General features: G+C 43.0%; 1 protein-coding gene across 3 annotated transcripts in view; it reads right to left on the reverse strand.

Moving 5' to 3' along the window:
* Positions 1 to 25,311, reverse strand: part of LOC111253991 (cell adhesion molecule Dscam1-like) — a 110,747-nt gene that overhangs the window by 38,514 nt on the left and 46,922 nt on the right. For all 3 annotated transcript variants that reach the window (XM_022814573.2, XM_022814409.2, XM_022814737.2), the window contains exons 2-3: positions 7,850 to 8,200; positions 3,642 to 3,803 (exon numbers count right to left, since the gene is read on the reverse strand). In XM_022814573.2, coding sequence (XP_022670308.1) covers positions 3,642 to 3,803; positions 7,850 to 8,200 — 513 coding nt within the window. The remainder of the gene's footprint in view (positions 1 to 3,641; positions 3,804 to 7,849; positions 8,201 to 25,311) is intronic.

A 25,311-nucleotide genomic window follows, 5' to 3' on the forward strand; every position in this document is an offset into this window, starting at 1 on the left:
AACAGCCGAGGAACTCGTTAGGCGAGCTGCGGATAGTGACGATGACGAGCCGGGAGTGATAGGGGAAGAAACAAATGCTTTCCTGTGTTCGCTGTGGCCGCATGAATTTGGGCTGAGGGCAATCCGACGTTGGAGGTATACCGAGTACCTATCGAGCCAACGCAGGCCTCGGTACACATCGGAAGTCGTGCTGGTGAAAACTGTAACCGACGGCAGCGATAACGGGTTAGCCGCAATAGGTGAGCTGGTACTTGGCCGATTTCTGAACATGAATGGAGGAGTCAGGTGGAACAGGCGTTATGGTATCACGGCGTGATGATGTTTGTTGAAGGTGGTTAAAGGTAAGTTGTTTACGAGATGTACTCATATAGATTATTTCTGGATTAGGCGACATTGCACCAAATAAAAATATGAAGATTTATGAACAGCAGATATTATTACGTTTAGGTTTGTAGCACTTTTGTATACAATGAAACGAAGCTAAGACTACTAGGTCATTGCGGGAATAGAAGTCTCATCAAAAAATCCAAGGGCTCGTTGTCAGATCAGCCTAGATGGATAGGTGGCTAAACAAGAGGTTTTTTTCTTGGCCTTTTCTATGAATCTGTTTTTCGGCAAAATAAAGAAACTCCGAATCTTCCTTTCTACGTATCGGATTAAAGCCGAAGGGAAAAAGGGCGAATTGGGAACCAAGCTTCTGTGTCTCAGGTACCGCTTGTACTTGCCATTCGCTAGCTGACGCGATGCTCGTCCCAGGTATCGGCACTGTTAGTGCTTCCTTTCGGAAGTTGGCTAACGAGAAACAATGCGAGAGGGTGCAATGGTAGCGATAGTGCCATGTGCAAAATACAAAACTCTACACGCTTATACGCTGCCAGCGGCCCAGTGGCATGCGTACATTCTGTTTAGCCAGAATCGAACGCCAACGTCAAGTAATCGACGATTAACCTGACTGTTTGTTGCATACGAATTTTAAAAAGATTGCCCACTTTCAGCTACGTACAACCGGCCTTATTATACGTATATTTAGATATACGACCCGGACCGAGATACGGGAAATCTCTGCCACCACTTTACATCTAACTTTGGCTATGCGCTCGCAATCTCTGTTATACTACTGCTGTTATACTACTGCCTATAGCTTCGTTTTTCGAACAGGATCAAATAAAATAAAGGAGCAAGCCGTACTAAGTTATAAAGGAACTTGTTGTTCGTCAGTTTTATTCTGGCTAAGTTCGAGAAAAGAAGTAAACATCATTTGGACAACAATTGATCTCTCCATCGATGTTTCGTTAGTCACAAGGCGACCCCATCTCTCCCAGGTCTTTTGAATTGGATCAACAACAAACAGAAACGAATCAGGCCCATCGTATACAGGCAGGGTGTATCAACAATTTTCAAAGTTCATGCGCGACGCGCGCTTCTCATAGCTCATTACAGTTGTTCCTATTTGTGTCTTCGTCTTCTGTTACATAATTACATAACGATTCGTGTTACAAGTTCGTGCAACACGTCTTTCCAAGAACTTTTCCGTAGAGGTACATTGTGGGTTAAGCATTATATTTATTTACGAATAGCAGGCTTCACTTCTAGGCCTTTGCCAGAATAGTGTGGTACTTTGGTCGGCATTTCAGCACTCACTAAATCAACATTTACCTATGTCTCTTGCATTGGCACTTCTGTTCAATGCTACTGCGTCTCGACCGTTAGCTAAGTTTTTTATGTTCCTGAATACATTCGTATATGTTTGTGTCTATGTCTAAACCGAAAATGTTGTCAACTGGTATAGTATAACAAGTCCTCCCCATGCGTTTGGTTTGGGTAATATGAAAGATGAAGGTAAAAAGGCAACAGGTTAGGTCAGTTCTATCATGGTCGCTTAGATCACTATTATGAGACGTCAAAGTCAGAGGAATGACGGTTCGAGTAATTCGAGCCGTTCGCAAGAAGGCAGCCAAAGAGTTTCGCTTGTTAATCAAAATAGCAATCGTTTCGTCCTCCTGAACTCCTTTCGTCTCTAGAGGGCATCTGTTTCCTTTCAAACGAACGCGCGTACCCTACGACTTGCTTGAGGCTATATAGTTACTTCAATTCTTCTTCCGGGCCTTGCCAATGTGGCCTAGTCCCTGTAACCGATCGCAATGGATCACGTACACGACACACGAGCGAGTTACATAAAAATAACCTGTTTCACGCGTTAAAGCATCATTTGCCCCGGAGCAGAGTGCGCATAATGAGGAAATCCTAGAGACACATTGACATCTGTGCCATATATAGTAGAATGTCCCGATATCGAGAAACTGGGAGCGTGAGGATTTTGTTTGCATAAGAATTAACTTCTCCGTAAACATTGTTAGGATATTAAAAAAGTATGTTCAGGTTTGTTTTTTTATAGTACTTTTTTTTGCTGGTTCTATCCTCAGCCTAAGCTGTGCTTGTATATTTGAAAGGACAGATATATTCTACGTAGCCTAGTTCCTTCTGTTATTAGTTTAATATGATTACCTTGACATGGGCAACACCCTATGTTTCAACACAATAATAGTAGATTCCTTCTTACACTTACTAGTATTCTGAAAGGAACACCAAGTTTGAAAGTTCTTGGGACTTCAGCAGTTCGCCTTTTTCCAAACCATCATCATCATCCGTATATCAGTAATAGGTCTAATAAGTCCTATTTCATCCTTCTTACTTTGACTAGTTTACCTTGTCAGGTTATGTTTTGCAGCGACTTAGGCTTTTGCAGACCTCCCATAGGATTTGCAGAAGGCACCGTCTTGTCTTTCTGGCCCTACTGCAAAATCGGCTTGCCGGCCTGCGGGCTCGATGCCCCAACCCTCGACTATCCGTCGAGAATTGATTCAAGATAGCTTTTGTGGCGATTAATGTATGATGAACTTGAACACGCGAGGCTGCCCTCTTCCAGTGGGCTCTGATGAGGAATGGAGAGCTTGCTAATTCAACTACAACACGTTTAATAACAATAACAATTTTCGAGGATGCCAAGCATCACCCATCAAGGCTGCTGTTCTTTGAGTTGTACGGTTGAATGAGCTGTTGGAAGCAGTCGGCAAACGCGCCTCTGCTGCTGAAAATGGGGCATATGCCTTCATATAATCGCTATCTCCCCCACCGTCAGAGAGGGCCATACACTATTACAGACGCCTTCAATTGCGTTAAAATGCAACAGATGGCGGTAATCCACAACCGATTAAGCTGGTAATGACTAAGAAATTGGTAGCTTTTTTTGTGTACCTGTGTGAGGCATATCTTCTCACATAAGTCCCAAATGAACGAATAAACAATGAAAAAATATGGAACATATGTCGCCTTCGAACAATAAACGCTTAAGATACGGGAGACTCATTGAATTTTCTCTTGAACTCTCGTTTCATAGCCTTGGTCATATTAGAACTGGACTTACCACTAACGGCCAATTTGACCCTTTTCAAGTTTTTAAAAAGTCCATGTATTTAAAAATTATTACATTGCCATCAGACTTCAGGACATGGAAATGCTACTGAAAGATCAACGTTCAGTTATAAAAATAATTTGACCGCGCACGGTTGAGGTAGCTATACACGACGTGTGTGTAGCTTTAGTCTTGAATAAATAAAGGCGAATAGCAAAATATAACTTACCAACGGCGACATTAGAGGTAATAGTGACCCCATCTTCGCGTTCCCACGTAACCACAGCTACATAATCTCGAACGTAGCTCGGGATGTGACATCGCAGCACTGCCGTGTTACCGCTGATGACGAATTCGTCATAAACTTGTACTTCATACCGTTGCGCAACAACTGCAAATGCAAATAATAACAAACGCTAGATTTTTTCTACATTTTTTTTTTTCATTAAACGCTAAACATGGTTTCTTCTTTTGTGAACAACGTCGAGACGATAGGAATAACCGGAAATATCAGAGTCTATCGTATTTGATTGCATTCTTTCTCGTACTACAATATTACACTAAATAATGCCGCTAACATGGCAACAACTATGATCTGCTGATCCGACAAATTTCTGTTTACTTATGTCTTGGTTCTTTCCGATGAAGCTTTTGTCTTTTTCTAACATTGAAGCGACTGCCCACGGTGACCGCTCCCGCCGGGTTCGCTAACAATAACGTAAGTCTTTACTATTAGCTACTTTACCTATTTTGATTTATACGACTTCTAAATAATTTTCTGTTTGGTCGCGTGAGAAACTAACTTCTATTGGAAATAGGTCAATGGGTAATACCCCTTTGAGGTACGCCCGCAGAAGCGACTATAGGAATTTAAGTTTTTGAAACGTTGTAGTTCCAACTTAATAACCTACGCTTGTGATCAGTAACAGACGGTAACTTCTAGTCATACTGCGGTAATAAAGAGTGAGTTCAAAATTTAATACACATTTGCGAGCTGGTAATGCTATTTTTTTTTATTTTTTATTAAGTGGGAATACAAAGCTTTGTAACAGTCAATTATGACAGTATCCACAACTAATAAACTAGAAAATCCACTTAGATGTTTCTCGTCTATAGCTCGTTGAATATTAATGAACCTCCTCACGTAAGTTTCTATTCAATTCAATCTTGCCTCAAAAAATCGAAAACATGGATATTTTATACGAACACCTCTATTCCATTAATAATCGAATCATAACAAGTGCAGTGGCAAACCACGGCTAAGTTTTTAGACACGTGTGTTCCGTTTTTATCCTTATCCAAAGAACAGAACAGGGAGATCTATGGGGTTCCTTATGTACGTGCACATTTTTGGGATTGTTATGCTAGGATGCCGTTTACCCTTCTCGCTATATCCTATATTTGTTCTGTACGTCGTGGTGGTAGTTATATTATCTCGGGCTCATCGTTTCAGTATCTTCTCAGGGCTTTTTCCATCTTGCTGGAGCCAATTGCCATTCCATTTTTGCTTTTTCCATGTTACGTACATAGAGCTAACGTACCAACAGCTACAGCCCTTTTGATATGCCACCTTTGGTACCCCAAACCCGATAGCCCAGTGGCATACGGATTGCAAAAACTAGGGTTTATATCCACATACTTACACCTAAATATATATAGATATATATATATATATATATATGTCTCTGTGTGTAGGAAAGAAACATCAAAGAACCAATCAAAGTACGACAAACGTGCTGTACACATGTATAAGAGAAATATCATCCCATCTAAGCTGGCTGACATTTCCGACTGCAATGGAGAAGTTCGTCGCTTATAGCTGCAATTGTCTACATTTCACCGAACGAGTTAGCAATCAATAATAAACGAGAGTGCCCCAAGGGCACTGAAAGAATATTGAGGGCAAGAAGAAGTTAGTGCAGGAGAAAACACGCGGCAGCTATATATTACGATAAAGAACACTGGATGAACTAATAGCCGTTGAAATAACGCTGACGGTCATGGTGGCCGTGTTCACGTGGTGCAACAGTTTATCCTTTCGAGGAGGGCAAAATAGCTGAGGGGCGATAGCCAAAGTTTACTTAAAGAGCATATAGACTGCGCCTGCGAGGAAGCTAGCACTGCAATGCAATGTCATTTGCGTAGATGAAAGTAGAAGGAGAAATAAGGCGCTTAAACCAATGGTTTGTTTAATCAATTTGTTAAGCCTTCGAACGTTTCACCCGAGCCTAGCATACCGAGCAGGTTCTATATAGGGAAGCTGAAAAAATCAAGAAGGATTTTAATTAAGTAGGTGGCGTAGAGGAAAAGTGAAATCGGACAAGAAGCTTACGTGATGCTTAAGACAGCGTCGCATTATTATGATTATTGAGATGAAGAAATTTTGAGTACAGAACTTAGAAGAAGTTCCGTTTTTCAGATTTCCACCACAACGTATGCACATTCAAAATAGTTATATAATTGTAAATAATTGGACCACTGTACGATTACGAAACTCAGTAAAAGTAAACGTTTATAAACGATCAATTACCGTTTTTAAAAATCCATTTCCAGCAAAGCTGTATCTACTGCATATCGGTTCTTAATGCCCACTTAACTGCCTAGCCAAACATTTTAGTTAGCGGCACTGTTTTCAGCCCTAGGATTACTTCAAAGTTTGTTGTAAGCGGGTGCGCAGGACGTTAAACATAATTTACAATCGCTTTTTTTGTTTACTTGGCGTACCGAACATCTACTATTGTTGGCACCGCAAGAAACCCGGTTTTTGCTAGAACAAAACTACAAACTCATTATGGGGGAGGCAAGAAGTTTGCGTTCGGAATATGGCGGTTCCCAGATGTGTTCACGCTGGACGAATTGCCATTAAGACCATAAATTTTCCGGAGAGTTTGAGTTCGATGATCTACGTTGTTTCCGATCTTTACGCCGCTCCAACAGAATTCAAAGCAGATTTGGAAGGGACAAGGTGCTAGGTCCGCAATAGGGATTAGATTGAAAACGCGTGGCGCAAAGAACCATCTTACATCATTGCTGATGTTCGGTATAAATAAAACCGGTCATTTTTGAGAGACGGGTATCCATCGCCCATCGCGTCTTACAGAGCCGTAACGACTGGGCGTTATCCGCCATATAAATTTTCATCTACAGTCAACTCAAAAACTAAATTTACTAGATTCTGTTTATATCGGGCGTCTTTGGGTTACAGTTTAGTATGTCTACACATATCGATATCGTCTTACTTCTGGTTAGTAGTAAAAAAATTACTCGTGAACATGTAGAAGGGATTTTTAAAGTCTCTCGTAAGCGGTATAAGTTCAGAATATTAAACTAAAGCACAGTAGTATTAAATAGATGTAAATTTAATCGCCCATATATCTGTTTTTATTCAAATGCAACTAATACACGAACGACATCTATCTGGCGCTATCACTGACACGCTGTGTGTTCCAAGTATATCGCATGACCAATCACGTGCACTGCGATTCACCCACTGGTTGCATTCAGGTACACAAAGCCCAGAGGCCGACAGAGGGAGAGGGAGAGAAAAAAAGGGAAGAAGAAGTTCCTTTGTTCCCTGTCAAACCCCATTTTCCAGACCATTCGGTCGGCGTGGAGAAGGATGCTTGAGCGTCGTGTTTTCGCTGTGCCCCACGCAGAAGCGTTCATGCTCTATTTAAACATTTGCATACTTGTACGTACGGTCCTCTCTAGACTGCAATTACTTTGTCCTACCAAGCACTTGGAAGAAATCGTAGTTCCTACAGAGGCAGCGGATGCGCGCAGTACTCCATACACACTGTGCAATATACCCCCACTGAATATAGAATCGGCAGATAAGAGCTTATCAACTAGAAACAGGATAGCAACCAATGAATGAATTTGACGTATCCTGACGAAAACAGGCGCCGGTAAAAGATAGACCATAGGATGCATAGAATGGCAGTTTGTTAGAGTGATACCAGTCCTTCTTCGCATCATTTAGTGGCAAAATTAATTATTATCCTTGTTTACAAAAAGGATAAAATGCAAGCTAAATTATACAGTAGCATAGGATATGTCTTAGAGGTAAAATCGTGAGGTAGATTTTTCAATACTAGACGATTTTTTTTATACGGTGATAAAAAAGGAACGCCATGCCAGAAGACGCTACGAACGCAAACGCGTATTATGTTCTATAGCAGGGTATGGTCCTTCAAACTACTCTTTATTAACTGAATTTGCACAGCTAACACTGACGAGATGGCAGCTTAGGAAAACACGCAGCTTTTGAGGCTGCATTACTAAAGTCCATTTTCAAATCGTAGCTGCCGATGGCATATCATTAGATATTCGTATATAAATTGCTTCTACATGTAGCGAAATATAGAAGAAAAACTATCCCATGTAAATAGAAGAGCTACTCGGTGATCCGAGACAAACTGTTTGCAGCAAACTTACCAGCTCTTACACGGACATCCCTCGAGCCTGTTGTTCCAACGGAGTTTGTCGCGACACAGCGATATGTTGTTGCATGCACGTCCTGCCGATAACGATTTGCCTGGAACGACTGCAGGTAGAGTGTTCCGTTCGGGAACGTCGTACGTAGGTTGTGTACGGTAGTCACGGGCTGTCCGTCCCCAGCTGTCACCCACTGAACCGTCGGCGATGGAATGCCTGCCACCTGGCCGCAGTGAATAAGAACACCCGCCGTGTTAACGAAGTGAATTCGGGACGCCGGCTCCGAAAGGAACCGTGGCGCTTGCTGATTCGATTCTACGCTTCCACCATAACTCGAATCGCCAGGATAACCTAGAAAAGTCATCGAAACGTTAGTTTTACTATGGATAAAACGCAAAATAAAAACGATTATTATTATTATTATAGTATATAGAGAAATGAGAATACACTGCAGCTTATTATTGATCGATTTACACTTACTGCTACAATTTGTCGGAAGCAGCATGCGACACACACAAAAGAACTGTCTGTTTGAGTATTAATTCATAACGTGCCCTATAAATAGAGATCCTACGACCATGGATTTCAGCCCCGCCTAAGCTTATGTTTGTCTATCTTATTGCAATATACGACACTTACCCCTGTTATAGTATAACATGGATTTGCTACGACTGAGACTCTCATTGGAAAAAGTGAATAGGTACAAACATGGCATTAGGGGCTTATAACTGAATGACAACAATTCTTACTCAAGACGAGCATCTTATACGCGTGTATCCGTCAAATCTTGCTGCCTTTCGAAGCTTTTAGATTTTCTCAATGCCGCGCCTCGCCGAGAAAGCTACGACGTACGTCAAACGTTTTACGGTAGCCAAACCACTGCCAACTTTTCTACGACGGCGGAGATTACACACTCTCATAGTTAGTTCATATCAATAGTTTGTGTAGGTAGCTGGTCGTAGATGGATGGAGTTAACTTTCACCACGACTATCAGCCATTCGCAGAGAAAGTCTAACTATCCCTTTGTCCGGAGCAACGCTGAAGCCGAACGACACGGTTTGAATAGACACAGAATCGCTCCTCCCAGGAGGCACTCTTCTCTGCTACTGTCTTTCAAGTCATTCTGGGCAATTAACGGTCGACTAAGCAGTTTCCTTTGCATATCAATGATTGCATTTGCCGCCACTATACTGACTAAGCCCTCGTCCCGCAAGAACCTGGAAGGGAATGGCGTAGAGGAATACCGTTTACGAAATGTACGCTAGAAAGGTGAGCCAACAACAAGTAGGACTGCTTCGGGTCACGCCGAACACTTACAGGAAACGAAAAGAAAGAAAACGGTGTGGCTTTCCTTATTTCTCCGCTAAGAACTTTTCAGCGCGTTACATATCGTCTATTGTACAATGCTACAAGTGAAGTTGCTATTACCACGTTGTTTCACCCTCGCGACTAGCTGTTAGAATAGTTGTTCACTCTTTTCTTCTCATTGGCTCGATTCATTTAGATAATTGCCGTCCCATGAGATTTTCACACGACGATAAAGGGATCTCCCTGATGTTTTTAGAACAAAACGAATCTCGCACGTCGGCATCGGGTATCGAATCACTCGACTGGCCGGTAGCGAGACGTTCCACCGTAGCACAACTGTATACTACTGCGGGACACTCTAGTAGATCTCGGAGACCCGGTAACGCTCTGGGATGCTAGACATTTCGGCATCGTTAACCGTGATGAATAGCATGCTTGATTGGAAAAAAGAAAGGATGGATTTGGGGAAGAAGGCGATGTGGGTGACGTGGATACGGTAGGCTCCGCTGGTAGAAGGCTAAGGGCAGTTACACAGAGACGTCCAGCGAGGCACCAGCTAAGGCAAATTGCGCACGCCGACGTAAACGATATATCTGCAGCACATCGTTCGTCGGCACCGCGCCAGACTTGCAATGGCGTAGATTCTCCAATTTACGAGTCTCTTTTGAGACTGCCATTCGTTATCCGGCCACGGTGTTGTCGGCCCACGGTGTTTCTACGTCGAGCCAACCATGAACGAGACGCTGTGTCGACAACGACGACAGCGTTACATGTCTGTAACGGGAAAAACGAACAAGCCATCGTTCAGGCTAACACCCTGACACCCCAACTATCATTGAGGCACGCCTTGAGCGACGTTCTTGTCTGTGCGATGTGCACGTCCTGTTGCAGACAGACTGAGCTCGTGGCTCTGTTTGGCAGTACAGAGCCACACTGTGGAGAGACCCAGATTTAAGTTGCACAGCTCTGCGCATCTCGTGGAAAGCTCTTGGATATAGGGGCCATTGCTGACTTTAACCAAAGCTAAAGAAGCATTGGACCACCCACATAAGTCGCAACCGTTGAACCACTGCGGCTTCGTCTTCTGCTGTCAGTGAAGAAGGCAGTCCGCTGATTGCCGCACATGCGAATGAGGTCGCTTAAAGGATTTTTGAAACTAACTTTTTGCCTTGCTTGGCTGAACACGTTCATGGAAAACGCTGCGAATAGCAGCATTAGAAGTAGCAGCAATCTCGGGAGCTCGAAAGTGGCCATTTGCTAACGCCCTTGCATCCCTACGGCTGTTATACTGGGAGGCTTGACACTAGAAAAACTGAGTGGGTATCCGACCTTGAGGGACATTCAGAGGATGGAAAGGTCGCAGCGGCAGCGCCAATGACAACGAAGCGGAAGCCTTTCGTTCCTCAGAAACCTTACTGGCAAGCGACGCAAGCGTGCAGTAACAACAACTGTCGCAACCCAAAGTGCGTAGCTACTACGTAACATCACGCTGTAGACAGGGCATCTGCTCAGTCTTTTTTCAACCTTCCGTTTCCTCTTAAAGGCTCTACTGCCCCTATAGAGGAAGGACTGCGCACCGATCGTGTGCACAGTTCTGTGGAGTATTATCCCCCCCCTCCCCCCCACCCTTAACCAACGGCCCAGTTGAGCTCAGAGGCTCTACTCTAGAATCGTTCAGTCATCTTGTTTTAGCGAAGGCGATGATGACTTTGATTTTCGCGTTAAAAAAGGGCGTTAAAACAAAACTTAGTATTAACTGTTGAAGTCGCTGGCTACCCACAGCCGCAATAAAGTATCGTGGGTGTAAATATTAGCGTCAGATATGAGTTAGATGTGGTTTTCTATGGTTGGGACATGTGAGATGTAGGGAGGCTTTTTCGAGCTTCATACAGATATAGTGCGATACTAACTTTTTAAAATCTTACTGACCAAGAGAGGAAAATCAATAATTGATAAGAGGAGGGTTAGTAATAAAACACTGAAAATGCACCAAATTAATAACATATTTTAGCAAGTTTTAGCCATTACATCATCAACTAGCTACAGCGTACTGAGGCTTTCCAGTGGACCCTTAAAATATCAGAACCGATACGGCTCTGCTTTCCCTAATGAGCAAATCTAAATTTGCAAGTTGTAGTGCCCTTCAGGTGTGACGTGGCGCCCACTTGTGAGTCTTGCTAATTATTCATAATTAATCGGTCCTCAACGCCAGCTTCATACCGAAATCGAGTTGTGTTCGTATCTGGGGCGCTTGAGGTACTCTGCAGAACAGCTTCAGAGATCACTAAAAATAAGAGTCTCACAAAAAGATACTGAAGACAAGAACCGGCAGGATGGTGGTAGTTCAGCGATAATAAAATGTTTCTCTTCGGCATCTTCCATTCAGACATGTCTATAACATTGCTCCGTCTCGTAGACAATATAGAAAAAATTAGCGATGGCGGACATAAATTGGTCCTGTCTATTAGTCATAGTGTTATTAATTTTTGGTGTAGTACAATCTAGTCCATTTAGCAACGGTTGCTAAATGACAGTATGAACTAGCAGCTATTGCTTCTAATTAGTAAAATTATAATTATTAGAAGAAGCGAAAGCGGACTGCTCATAAATTGTTCGAGGAATCCCATTAAACTAATACGATATTTATCTTACGCGAGGTTAGTGGCTATATAACCACACTATGACGTTGACACCTAATCAGTATCAGCTTATGATAGTTCATACCCGTATTTTTCGCCAATGATATCAACGAAAAACTCTGTTTCTCTCGATAGAATTTCTCAATACGAATGTAGTTTTGCGGTTAACCAGGTACGTAAATTTCACAAAATTCAACCCATCGATTCGCTTTTTTTTCGCAGACATAGCATTGACTTGAATTCCATTTTTAGTTCATCTATGTACGCACATGAAAGCACATACTATCTCGCTAGTTATATGTAAACCTCTACCACATGAGCGCATCTAGGCCTTGCGTCTACCTTGTCTATTCCATTAGCACCGTCTTTTTTCGAAACGAAATCCCACGATTCAGAACTATCTATCCATCAATCTCGATGAGGTTCCAGAATCTACAAATGGCTACGTTCTATTTGTTGGCAGACGGTCGATTTCGCCGTCTCGACGAAAGCTTCACCTGCTCAGGTACTCTCGTGGCAGCAGACGCTCCGCTTACTTCTCAAATATCAATGTATCGACATAAATTCTGTATAGAAGATTTTCGAAGAGGTAGCGCCCAGGCCTGGCCAAGCCCAGTGGTCCTGTAACCGCCTTCCTCTCTCTCTTTGTCCCTTACCCATCGATGGTTCTTCCATACTGGAGCTTCCCATAAATGAATTGAGAGACACCTGTTAGCTGTTAAGATTTTCTTTCTCTTAAGGCGCTTTGGCCTAACATGTGATAATTTTCACACCACTGCCACGACCAATACACAACTGCATCATAGCAACAGCGCCAGTCCGTACGGACGGACGCAAATGTGCAGATCCATCGAACAGACAGATCAACAGAGAGAAAGGCGCCAGATACGAAGCATGCCAAGCTTCCGTACGTACTAACGTAGGTGGTAAGATAGAATTAACATGGTGTGTTTCGAGTGAAACTTTAATTGAACACTGGAACTGTCTCGGCACCGTTGACGCTTCCAAGGATACAGACGGTTCGCTACGTGCATTCATCCATTGGCTCTCACCTCTATGGTAGAACTGATGGAGTCTGTGTATAAACTCTACTAACTGAATTGGTAGCGGCAGAATGTGCAACAAGTACATTGCTAGCAGGTCAAAAGCGTGTGGCAGGACAGCACGACAAGACAGGGCCGGCCTGGAAAGAACACCCCCGAAGGCCTCAACACCGAAAGGGATAGAGAGAGTGTAAGGAAAGCAGAATGAAAGCGAGACGATACAAAAGACCATTAATCTGAACTCCTTACACTACATTTAACAGCGGAGGTTCTAGCAGAGAAAAGGGCAGCAGAGGTGGCAGCAGACGCAACTGAGGCAACCGAAGACGCGTTCTTCGTCGTTATGGTGGGTGCAGCAGATGCAGTCATCGCCCACTAAGGAACGCTCCGTCGACTTGCGAACTAAACACTGAAAGAAATTGCGATCAACATTTGTCGTCGACGCGCCCTCAATGCAGCACCTTTATGATTCAAGTGGACAAGAGAAAAAGCTCAATGGGCTGTAATCCCTCACACAAATGGCAAAGAATCCAAGACGTAGATAACAGAGGTGGTAACCAATAAATTGAATAAATCAAAGTAGAGAAAAATGCTCCGTTAATAAGGTAAAAGACACGGAATGATAAAGACGTAGCTTATGTATGTAAAATTGCAATTCATCGTCAACATAAGGAATAATCTTTTATCTAAAAAAAACACATATTTCTACATCTGTATATGTTTTCTGCTGCGAAGCGTGCTAATGGCCAGGAGCTGAATATCGGCTCATCCTTCCGAGCCTATTATATATCAGTGTTCGCCACCTAACACCCCAGCTGACCAGTAAATGTCACGTTTCATTATTATTTCATTACCTCCCTTTGTACAGATGTCATCCTTTTCTGCACACCCTATCTGTATAGAACTGCATAACCTTCCAAGCACTCTGTTTTATACGGGATAGAGCTAGATAGCTCGTAGTAGCAGCCTTTCAGTTATCATTTCAGCAACAGCTTTACTGTAGCAGATAGATATTTGGCCTTAGAAGTTCGATCACCTCGCTCAATGCGAGAATCACATATATGGATGATTTGTGCTTACAACTGTGGAGACCAAAACTCGTTGCGTAGGCCAAATCCGCCCTGCAAGGCGCCGAGTCTTCGTAAACGGAACCTTAAAGAAGACCTTTAAGATTCTCTGTTTGAATTAAGCCGATAAAACTGCAAAAAAAGAAACAGCACGTAGACAGTAGGACAAATTTCTTTCCTCTCTCGCCCCGCCGTATTACAGAGGTAATAGGAAACACACCCGACCCTAAGCCTGTTACTATAATAAGGACAAACAGGATCCTAGTGAGGACGCACAAGGAAGCATGAGCGCGGGCAGATATGCCTACTCACTCGAACGTTGGAAGAAACGCAAAACGAGGACTCAAAGAACGAGAAGGACGTTTGTACGTCTAGAGAAGACACCCAGAGTAGCAGCCAACGAGGAAGAAGTTAGAAGGCAGAGAGAGAAAGGGGGCACTGCCAAAGTGCTCTTAGAAGACAGTCACCGATACGCAGGAGTCGAAAGACAACTAACTGGTCGCAATAGTAAAGGGAGACGTCGACCGCGCAAGTTCCCTACTGCTTTTACCCTAACACCACCCAGGTTGTCGTCTTTTCGCCATCGCCAATTCGCTGTTCTGTTCGCAGACGTAGGATACAGTGCCTGCTCGTCTCGGGAAAAAGACGAGTAGAAGGGAAGGGAGATTTAATTAGATGGAAATTAGCCCTCGATTACAGACCGCAATAGTTTGGGCTTGGGAATTGAGGCGGCAGAAGATAAGACAAAGAGTGAAATACAAAGCGAGGTTTCTACACTCACTTGTTAACATAGACCCTTATGTACATGAAGACATGATGGCGGCGACACCTTCTAGGTATTCGCAGGAGTAGCCTCTACAGAAAGCAGGGAGTAAAGCGCGTTTTCACATAAGCAAGATGGGCTCTGTCACTTGTCGGTTCTATTCAAGAGAATTGCTCATCAAGAATAGGTAGCGGATCTATGATCGGGGCTAAGCAATTACTATACAAAGAGTGAAAGTGATAAAGAACAATGGAGAAATAGATCAACTGGCATTGATCTATTTGTGGCAGAGGAGTGCACCCGGGTGCACGGAGCTGGTATGATAACTCTGGTAAGGTACACCGCACAGAAGGTGATGTACAGGACGTTATGTGGCTGAAGATCAAATCTGGTTTCCCGGTTATCTAGTGTGTAAATAAAAGTATACATTTCGCGCATAGTCTGATTCGTCAATTTCTTTTCGTCGATGGTGTATATTTTAGCTGAAATACACAAAATAGAAACGATATTGTTGAGAAATGAACCACATAACTGCTACTGCATCCAGCTGCCGGCATATTGACCGCCTATATTAACATATAATTAGTGTTCTATATATTTCTATAAATGACGCTATGAATGTGCTTCTTCAAAAAGTCAGTTCGTGTTGCTCTGTAGCAGCAACTCCCTATACCGAGAGTCGTACAACTCCATCTCGTACCTCATACATAAACAATTACACGCTGCGTTATGGGTTTATATATATGTATGTAATATATATATATATATTGTATGCATGGACATACATACTACTTTAATATAAAATGTGCCAAAGTCGTGCACTAAAAAATTATATACGTATAGCAATAACGTGATTAATGTATTACATCGGTGACATACACAGTGCCATAAGCGTCAAACAAAAACGAACGTCTCGTTTTTCCAGATTGCGCCTGCAGATTCCGTCTTCTATTCTGGTTCGTTCAAACCAGAATGGCTGGCAGAATGGGCGAGCCCTCTTTGGGTTTTTCCGAGGAAGAATTTTCGATTGAACAACAGTAGTAGCGATCGATGGACAATGACAGAATAGGGTGCCGTCTAAATCCAGAAACCCAGCCACGTATTCGGTGCCGCTGTTTGTACCGTTGCATAAGTTGGTCCTTCTGAATCATCGAATAAATACATATCATTGGCGCTCTCTTGACACTACCCGCCATTCGATATATGACCGTCAAAGGAGTTCGCCTTGCTGCTGGCTTATACATACATACAGTATTCATTGAACGAAGCTGTCTGTGTCCTCCAAAATGTCCTGGACGTCATCCCACTGACAAAAATAGTGGAGAAGACCGACGTTGCAGCACGCTAACACTATACATTACAGTACAACTGTCCACGTTCTCAGTTCTCAAGTTCGAACAGAGATCGCTGCATATACCCACGTGAAAGTGCCTAATATGCGCCAAAGCTTAAACAGCCAACATTATTCGTCTGGTAAAGATCAACGGATATGTATGCGTTTCCCCTTTGGTCGGCCTACCGTAAGGCGCATACCGTAAGTATATCACAAAGGCCACAGTTTTTTACGATCCCATAGCGAGCTCATCTTCTTGGTAAAGCGGTAACTAACTTGCGCTACTGCTGTTATCGTCAGTAGCACTATTTTTGTCTGCACAATTATGGGTTCTATCTGTCAGATTCCGCGGGGGACAATCTACCCCGGCAGCAGCAGTTCTGGGAGATCGAACGTTACACTGGGCTCCCAGAGTCTCCCAAAAATCTGACCGCTTCAACCCGCTAGGTGGCCTTGCTTGAGCTCTGGCTGGCCCGGTCTATGTTACGTGTTTGAGTGTCATCTGTCACTCACTTGTACACGCTCTATTTGAGTCCTTCGTTCGATCTTGTATCCTGACACACTCAGATTATCGCCTGTACTTCCTGCACTGGAACGAGCGTTGCCGAAGGCGGCTGTGGCCAGACGCTTGGGGCTGTTGAAGCCCGTGTTGTGTCAGTGTCGGATGAGCGTTAAGGCTGGGTCGGCTGGCAACTGGCAAAACCCTAAACCCGAGGCAGCTGAAAACAATTGCCTAGAGATAAGCGGAAAGGTCAAGAAAGCGCGAACCACCATTAGCGCCTAGCAGAGTGTGCGTGGGATGTAACAAGGCCTCTCCATCATGCATCCTTTCGGAACTGGGCGAAGCATAATATGGTGTTGGGCTTAAGAGTTAAAGCAACGGTTGATGCCCCTAGCTACGAATATTGACGTATGTACAAACGGTTCGCTGGCATGCTGATCAATGATTTCCGAATTATCGTGACGAGCAGCAAACAACCTCTCATGGGAAGAAGAGCACATTTTCCGACAGATGGAAGCGGATGGGATAAGGGTGCTTCTGAGCTTTAACCACATTACAGACATACCAACGTACACGCGTATATACGCATATATGTCACATATACAACGACGACAAACACAAGCCCGAAAAATGGTCTCTTTTAGAAGACACGTTATTTTGAAAATGTCTGGTTAAATAGAGTCGTCAGCTCGATTGGATTGGATTTCCTTTAAGGAAAGGAGTTCAAAATGGTTGGAAAATAGACGATCGTCATATGACAGCTTTTTGACTTACTAAAGTGTTTCTAACTTTTGAACTATTAATAATATGAGAATATAATGTACGCTTATTGCAAGCTTCACTCTACCCTCAACCGTTCGTTTGCGATGCTACAGATGTAATTAGAAGATTAAGTTCCCAGGCCTTTGATTATGAAAAGTCTTAGTCACGGTCATTTTTGATAGTGACGCTTAGATTCGAAGCGTTTAGAAAAGTTAGTCGAAGTGACTTCTCTAAACGATCACTGAGTGCTAATTTTCTCAATTTTTTGAAATAATTCCGAGTGTACACTCACAATGGGCTATAATTATCACCATAGTAAAACATCTAGTAATACCCTCGAATGCTTTTCAGTGCCTCTCTATCCACTATCAAATTGTCACCACACGAACCCCGAATTTACCCGGTACTTGACTAAATATTTTGACCTCTTGATACTTATTCGACATAACAAGTCGCGCATGATCAAGGAGATTTCTTCATGCTTTTCTTTAGCAAGGCTATGAGATTTCGAAAGTTTTACTAGTTCATACAATACTGTCTTGAAAAGTTGCGGTTAGGTAATATACAAATACCTGTAACCTAGAATCTTCAGGTAATCGCTTTTCGTTCATTCTTTTATAGTACAGAGTTAGCTTTCATAATCAGGCTTGTTTTGAGTTGTGTGTTGCGGTCAGCCGGAATGCGACGATACCCAAATGCATTACGTTTGGAAGACAATGATTTCAATAAGTTCTCGCATCTAACTTATTATCCACTTGGAACGTTGCGAGCTACAGGCTCCTAAAGCGGGGCACAGCTATGAGTTCCGGATCAGCGAAAACAGTGCTATGCAGAGAGCTCCTTCACCCTTGGCTAGCTTTCTACGTAATAGCCGGCTCCATGATGTAACCAAGCACAGTTGTATCAAAATTTTGCTGTTTACCTTTCGACTGAACGGAAGCTGGGCGTCAACAAGCAGGCGCCTCATGATGATTATATAAGAATTGTTTTTTCCGTGATTTCTGCTATGTGAAGTTAGCCGGCGAGCCAAATAACTGGAAAACGTTGGTACTTTGTCTGCGGTCACAGCATCTCTAGACCTTACGGACGGTACAGCAACGATCAGAGACAAAATTGCTTTTTTATGCATTGTGACCTTTCTGTTGTCCCTGACAAATTGTAAACTTCGAGTGCGCGAGTGATCAGTATGAGACAGTCTGGTGGTTTTGACCATCCACGATGCATTTTAACATATTTTAGTCTGGTTCACAAACATTTTAAAGATTCAAAAACGGCTCATCTGAAACTAGAACATATAAACCGCGGGTTCCCGGAACTTGAGCAAGCCCTGGGTTCAATGTTTATATTTTCACTCCGTACGCAAAAATCTATTTTTAAAGCCGACATGATTTAACTAAGCGATTACTGCTTGATTACAACTCTTCGTTAGAGGGGATTAACGACGTAAAAAAGATTTCATCGGTAAATTCAATAACAACGTCTTTATTATTGTTGGGTATTCGAAAAAAATAACTTGAAATTATTAGTATAGAAAAACTAGCCAGTTCGTCAAACAACATTAACTATTCGTCAACCAAAAAAGTATCCGTTTTATTCATCATAGTGATAACCGTGAAGGCTTATGTCAGCCAAAGGTTCCTATGAGCTAAAAAGAACATCTTCAAGACTGACTAGAAAATATTGCCTTGATGTTTGTAGACGTACAATTCAGATAGATCCGATCCTCCGTTTAGGTAGAGCTTGTTCGCGTCCGTTTCGTCTAAACCGCTCGTATGCCCATACCCCAGCGTATTATACATGCCTCAAGCTATCTCATCGACCGAGTAACGTCAATACAGTGTGGCCGTCGCGACCATCGTTTCAATAACCAGCGGAGCAAACTCGAGCAAAAAATCGATTTCGTCAGATCGGATACTCTCTTTCTCTCTCTGTGTATAGGTTCGTTTCGAAGGAGTCGAACCAAGCTCCGAAGGAGTCGATAGACACGCCAAATATTGCCCGACGCTATGGCTTCCGCTAGCCACAGACGAATGGGCGGTTGTGCATGTATCAAGAATAATACGTTATCTTATCTCCATGCTTACGTCCTCTTTCGCGCGCGCCCTTGTTCGCTGTTCCCCTCTGTGGTCTTTCTACCTACGTTTATCTTCTCGGTGGTGCCGTAATGGGCTATTCGTTTTCATTTCTTATATCCTTCTTTAGCTTATTCTTGGGGACTGACGCAGTGGAGAAATTCAGATGAAAAGATCTGATAGACAAAGCATTCCCCGTAGACGTCTGTCAGATCGACTTGCTTGGTATGTCCCTGCTTCCTTGACTGTCGGTGAATATTAGTGTGACTATGTATGTGCGGTCCTTTCCCGTTAGGCAGTGGTGCTCAGTGTGATGTTCAACTCACTCTATCTTTAAACCCACTCTAGCACCCATTGGCGGTAGCCGGCTGGCAATGCTGGTCGATTGTAGCAAGGGCAACTATCTGCGGATCGTCGTGAAGGCCTCTCATCCGATCCCCTGTGGAGGTGGTGGGGAAATCTGATCGCAGACCGTGGGGTGAGTGTCTTAATGAACTGGCCGCTCTTAGCAAGACAAAGGGTAATGAGCGGCCAATTCCCTTTACACTTTGCCACTATGTAGCAATACGCTTCGAAAAGAGGATTTTTCTATCCATCTTTTTATTTAGAGATCTGTCGGTGTGATGTCGTTCTTGAGGTTCGGTTGAGATCTGTTTACCTCTAAGTTTTTGAATCGCCTCCATCATCATAAATGGGCTCTATGGACCTTTTTTTTGATTTATTTTGGAATCCGATCAAATAATCGAAGTGATCCAGTTTACCTACATGCATCAGTACATTAGGATCAACGCCGTTAGCTTGTTTCCTCTTGAGAATTAATTTTTATCCCATGCTGCTTAACGCACAAAACCAATAGACTGAACATTGCGGTCAAACAGGTTATGCTAAATAACAAAGACAACTTCCATAATAAAAACTGCGTTCAAAAACTATTGAAAAGTACCATTTATCGAGACGCAGTTCCGTTGTCGCCAATGATACTTTCCAACATCCGGCAAAGGCAGTTCATGACCGTGGTTTTTACTGAACAAGTAATTACCACGGTCATAAACTGCGCGAGCATGATAATAGTTGTCTGCGCCAAATGTCATCACAGCTATATTATTTGCGTTGGATATAGAACCTAGAGTCTATCTCCTATACATAAGTTTTAGCGTCTCTCTCTCTCTCTCTCTCCCGCCCTGGAGCATCTTGTCCTTTTCCTAGGTATCCCTGCAGCCACTGCTTTCTATTGCCATCCTTAATGTTGTCCTTCGTCACTTCGCCGTCCATCGCGGAATCCCTTGACATCAGCCCCACTACTCCCTGTATCGTTAGTGTGTCATCGTCATCCACAATCGCCCGGGTCCTTATTTTTCCTGCTCCAACCTCTCGATAAGTTTGTACCCTTGTTGCGCTTTTATGCAGTGCCATTGCTCGCCTGCCTCGCGATGGCCCCCGTATTGATGGTGTTCTATTGGGCACAATAAATGATCGTTCCCCCTTTTGTGGACATGCTTGTCCTGCCCATTCGACGGCCGCTTATGTCTGTGTGTAGGTGGGAAAGAAAAAGAAAACGAGTAACCATCATCAAAACAAGGCAAGCCTATCGACGTTCGGGCTAACGACATCACGATTTGGATATAGCGACAGGACACTAGCATAAACCAACGCTTGTTGCCCATCCGATGTTCGCCAACGTTCGTTCCGTATTTGCTTCCGGAGCAGAGCAAAGACGATGGCGTAATTTGGGGATACTAAAGCGGAAGCGGGTGCACATATGCATCAAGACTGCGGAGGGAGAAACTGGTAACAAATAGACATGCAGATAGGCACGCGTAGGAAAACTTGCAGCGGAAAACAAAGGAAAATCGAAATTTCCACCAGTACGCGCTAAAGATTCAGAAAGTTAGCGCGAACGGTTAATACGTTTGCTAGCTGTCAATAACAATATGCGCATGTCGAATGAGCCGAGTATAATGTTAAGTTGCTACACAAAGGACGACGAATTACTACGGATCGTCTGACATGTTAGAGATGGCACCAACGTCAGCAGTGTTCCGACCTGAGTAAACAAATAGTGGATAGACATCTTACATGTGAAAGGCAGTCATTATTCCGTATGCGACAAACGCGACATATCTGTCGCGTAACATCGGGCCTATGACATAGGGAAAATAGTTTATCTATTGCGGGATTTAACCACCTGTGCATATATGTACATACATGCTCAATTTGCGGCTTGCTTATTTGTCGTAGAAACTAGAAAAAGTTTTAAGTCTCTAGATGCGACGCCGATGGACGTCGAGAGGCGACAGAATCCCACTCAGAAAGACGTCTTCAAAAAATCAGTAGAAATTTCTTTTCGGAAAAAGCATAGTGTTATCCTGTCTCGTCTCCCTAAAAATAATGTACGTTTTTCTTATCATCGTCAGTCCCTATGTAGCTCATGTTGAGAGCAGCGAAATAACCGGTTCCGTCTTTCCGGATAAGCATAACCTTCGGCTCTTTTGCTTATTACCTTTGATCTATTGATTTATCCAAACTTATTGATGGAATAGCAGACTAGCGTGCTGCCCATAGGCCAAGCCGGCTCTTTGATTCAGCTGGGTCTTGAACGAGGCCCTTGTCTTTAGACAGACGTGTTCGTTTATCTGAAATATAGGCGGTAGTGAGTACCTGCGTATGATCCTGCGTAGGTCTGCAAGTTGACGCGGCATGTGTCGGCCGTACCCTATGTACCGGATCTGTTTAGACCCTAACCTTTCTTGGTAGGCATTGTCCACTGTCTAAATCAGTGATCGATAAGCGGAGAACAGTCGAAAGAGTGTTTTCAAGTTGATCGCGTCGCTTCGCCATGCTATTCCTGTTACCTGTTGATGGCTTCGTTTGGATGAAACTAGTGCATCGTTGGGTACACATACAATCTGTCTGCATAAACCGCTTGTAAAGGCGGCTACTTAGTTGTTCCATTTGCGACGAGGATCTTATTCGAAGCCAATGGGAGGCCCACAAGACTGGGTGTTTTCCCATCGGGCCAATCTGCAAACTAAGAATTGGTCCCTTGAGTGATATTGATCTGTCTGTTTCTTGTACCATTTTGAAATGTCCACGTATGCGGCAGGGTATTAGCACGCCGGTAAAGGTGCGACGATCAAGCAGCTATGCTTGCTGACTTCTTCTTCCTTAGTTCAACCTCATCAATAAATGGGTATGCCACCTCTGCTGTTCTACAAATAATATCTCGTCGTTTTTCTAGTTCCAAAGAAAAGGCTTCTTTTGAAAATGGTAGAAGTTGTCGTTTTCTATTCATCTCGCAGGAAATGACCGTAACTAGAAATAGAAAAATGGAAATTAATTTGTATAAATCCTTTATATTGCAATGAGTTGATTATTCAATCTATAATCAGCAAACACGTTCGCAAAGGCCAACAATGTTATACATGCGAATAAAAAGACGAAATCAAGACAGATGTCTAGTTTCTGCGTACCTTGACGTATACGTTCAAGTGATAGTCGTGTGAGTATACTGTATAAGATGTTATTTAATTTCTAGCAACTTAGTTAAGATTACCTGTAATCCAATAATTAAGTAAAATCGATAAAGCTTGGAACCGATTTCGATGCATGAAAATGTGGGTCTCCCACTTAATGTACTCAATGTGCCACGCAGCGTACTATACGATCTGTACAATTAAAATGATGACCTCATTGATTATCCTGTATATATATCTGAAGTGATGATACGCTTTGTTTTATCAGAACCCGTCCACAAATAGTTATTGGTTATCATAACGTTGACATGCATCAACGAATCCGACGGACCAAGCATGCAGGATTTTCCCTCTGCAATTGTACACCAAATCGACCTATAATAGACCCACTAAGCGCTTTATTCGGTAATACAAAATAGCCCGAAATGTTCCAATTTAAAATTCTTGGCATTGTTTTAAAAAAAAATCAAACATAGCTAATTGAAATGGCAGCATCATCTCTTAGAATTTTTACATCAAATTTCGTACGACGATTTTATCAAGTTATATACTGTGGATGCACTTCCGACACTTAGGCAAAACAAAAATTAATCTAGAAATCGTCATTACTTTGGTCGCTGATTTTTGTTTTCGTCTGAATCACCTATATATATATATATATATATCCCTTATACTTCTCTACAATGGAACCTGATCAGGACCATTGGATGTAAGATAACCAGAACAGCCTGCACTTGTCAGTGTTCAACTGACAAATACGATTAACAAGAATAAAGTAGCAACATCAGCGCAGTTTCTAGAGGAGAAGCTCAAAACGACGGTGAAACGAAGGCTGATTATATTGATACGATGAGAAAAAATGGGTGAGTCAAAATCTCCGCGTGCAGAGAACATCCACCGTTACCCCTTACCCCTAAACTCTATTCAATTGTCTTTGTTGGCCAACATAGGACAGGCAGTCGAGGGCATCTTCATAGGCTTACGGTACCCTTTTGGGACAAGCGTTGACCCTTCATTTGCTTCCATCAGCTCACCTTTACCCTAGACCAGTTCTTCGACTCAGTTTAATGTTCTATAGGTCTATCAGAGGTACAGCTGATCGAACCAGAGATCCTACATTATAGTGAAATCGCTACTTCCTCTTACTTTTAGAGGACTTCTCGACGAGCTGATGGGAGCTGCGTAGTTTGGGGTACTACTGCTTTGACCAGTCAGGACACCGTAACAGAAGATACTTGTCCGGGCATCTAGCGATCGGCGCCACCCATCGCGTAACTGTAATTTCCTCTCTTTTTTCTCTCTCCCCTTGTTTCATACCATATTTTTTATTCATCTTCAAATATCTTTTCTGACGAGCATTCTTCACTTGTCCCATTCGTCGTCGTTCGTTGGCAGACTATGGTTTCCTTTATTCCATCCGCGAGCGGTGCATGAGGCGAAGGTGCGTGACCCGTTTGTTTTTTTGGCACGCTATCCAATTCCTTGAATAGAACTCGTAGTTGGACATTGGCAGTGATAAATCATATGGCGAGAGAGCTAGGCAGGAAGTAACGAAGTCTCTAAAGATGCTTAGCGGTCGCCACCTATGGGGTCTCGGAAACAGATGCAGACACTCTGTACTATGTTAAATGCCTTAAACAGACGTAACAACTATGTGAGCTTGGGCAACAGGACAGCATTGCTACAGATAGTTTAATCGAAATCTTTGAACAAGTTCATTTGACAGGGATCGCAGTCATCCTTCCGATTCGAATACTCGGCTTGTAGCAACAGTGGGAATTAAGGTAGAGGCAACTCCTTGCACCAAAGGTCGTAACCAACGAAGCGTTTAAACGACGGCCTGCAGACAATGGCAACCTTATGGGGAACTGGGATTTAAGTCGACTACAATTCAATGATTCAGTAGCCACCGTTAAGCTATTCACATCTTGGCTATTCGTTAATTAATGACATAAAATAATTCATATTGATTGAAAGACTAGGTTACGCTGTGTCAGCCCGAACGTAAGACTAGGCCAGCCTGATCGGACATGTAATAATGGCTATTGGACATGCAACTAGATCATATCAGTAACAGCAGCGGCGATACCGGCTATAAGTCGAACCAGAAAATACTTACATCAAAGAAAAAAAAAAAAAAAAAACAGGAATCTTCTCGATTCAGCGTTGACAAGCAAGCAAGAGAGTGAATCTAGTGGCGGAACGAGCTCAGCAAGCTTCCTATAGGACTTTTTTTTTCATTGAACGCGTATACTTGTTCGCGCTATTGCTAAAACTTTGTTGTTCGATGTCGCGCTATCCGTGTTCAGTTAGCGGGTGCCCTGGTACGTCAACTTCAGGCTCGGGTTGGTTGCGTTCAGGAGTCTGAACACGTCGCAAACGGTTGTTTTTTAAAATTGGATTGAGGCGCTCAACTTTAAAATCGGATTTCTAATAAAAACACTAACGCAAAGAAAAGGTTGAGTGAAGAACTGCGCGACGTAACATCAGCGGTCGGTT

Source organism: Varroa destructor, unplaced genomic scaffold, assembly GCF_002443255.2.
Source record: "Varroa destructor unplaced genomic scaffold, Vdes_3.0 BEIS01000001.1, whole genome shotgun sequence".
NCBI classification, from domain to species: domain Eukaryota; kingdom Metazoa; phylum Arthropoda; class Arachnida; order Mesostigmata; family Varroidae; genus Varroa; species Varroa destructor.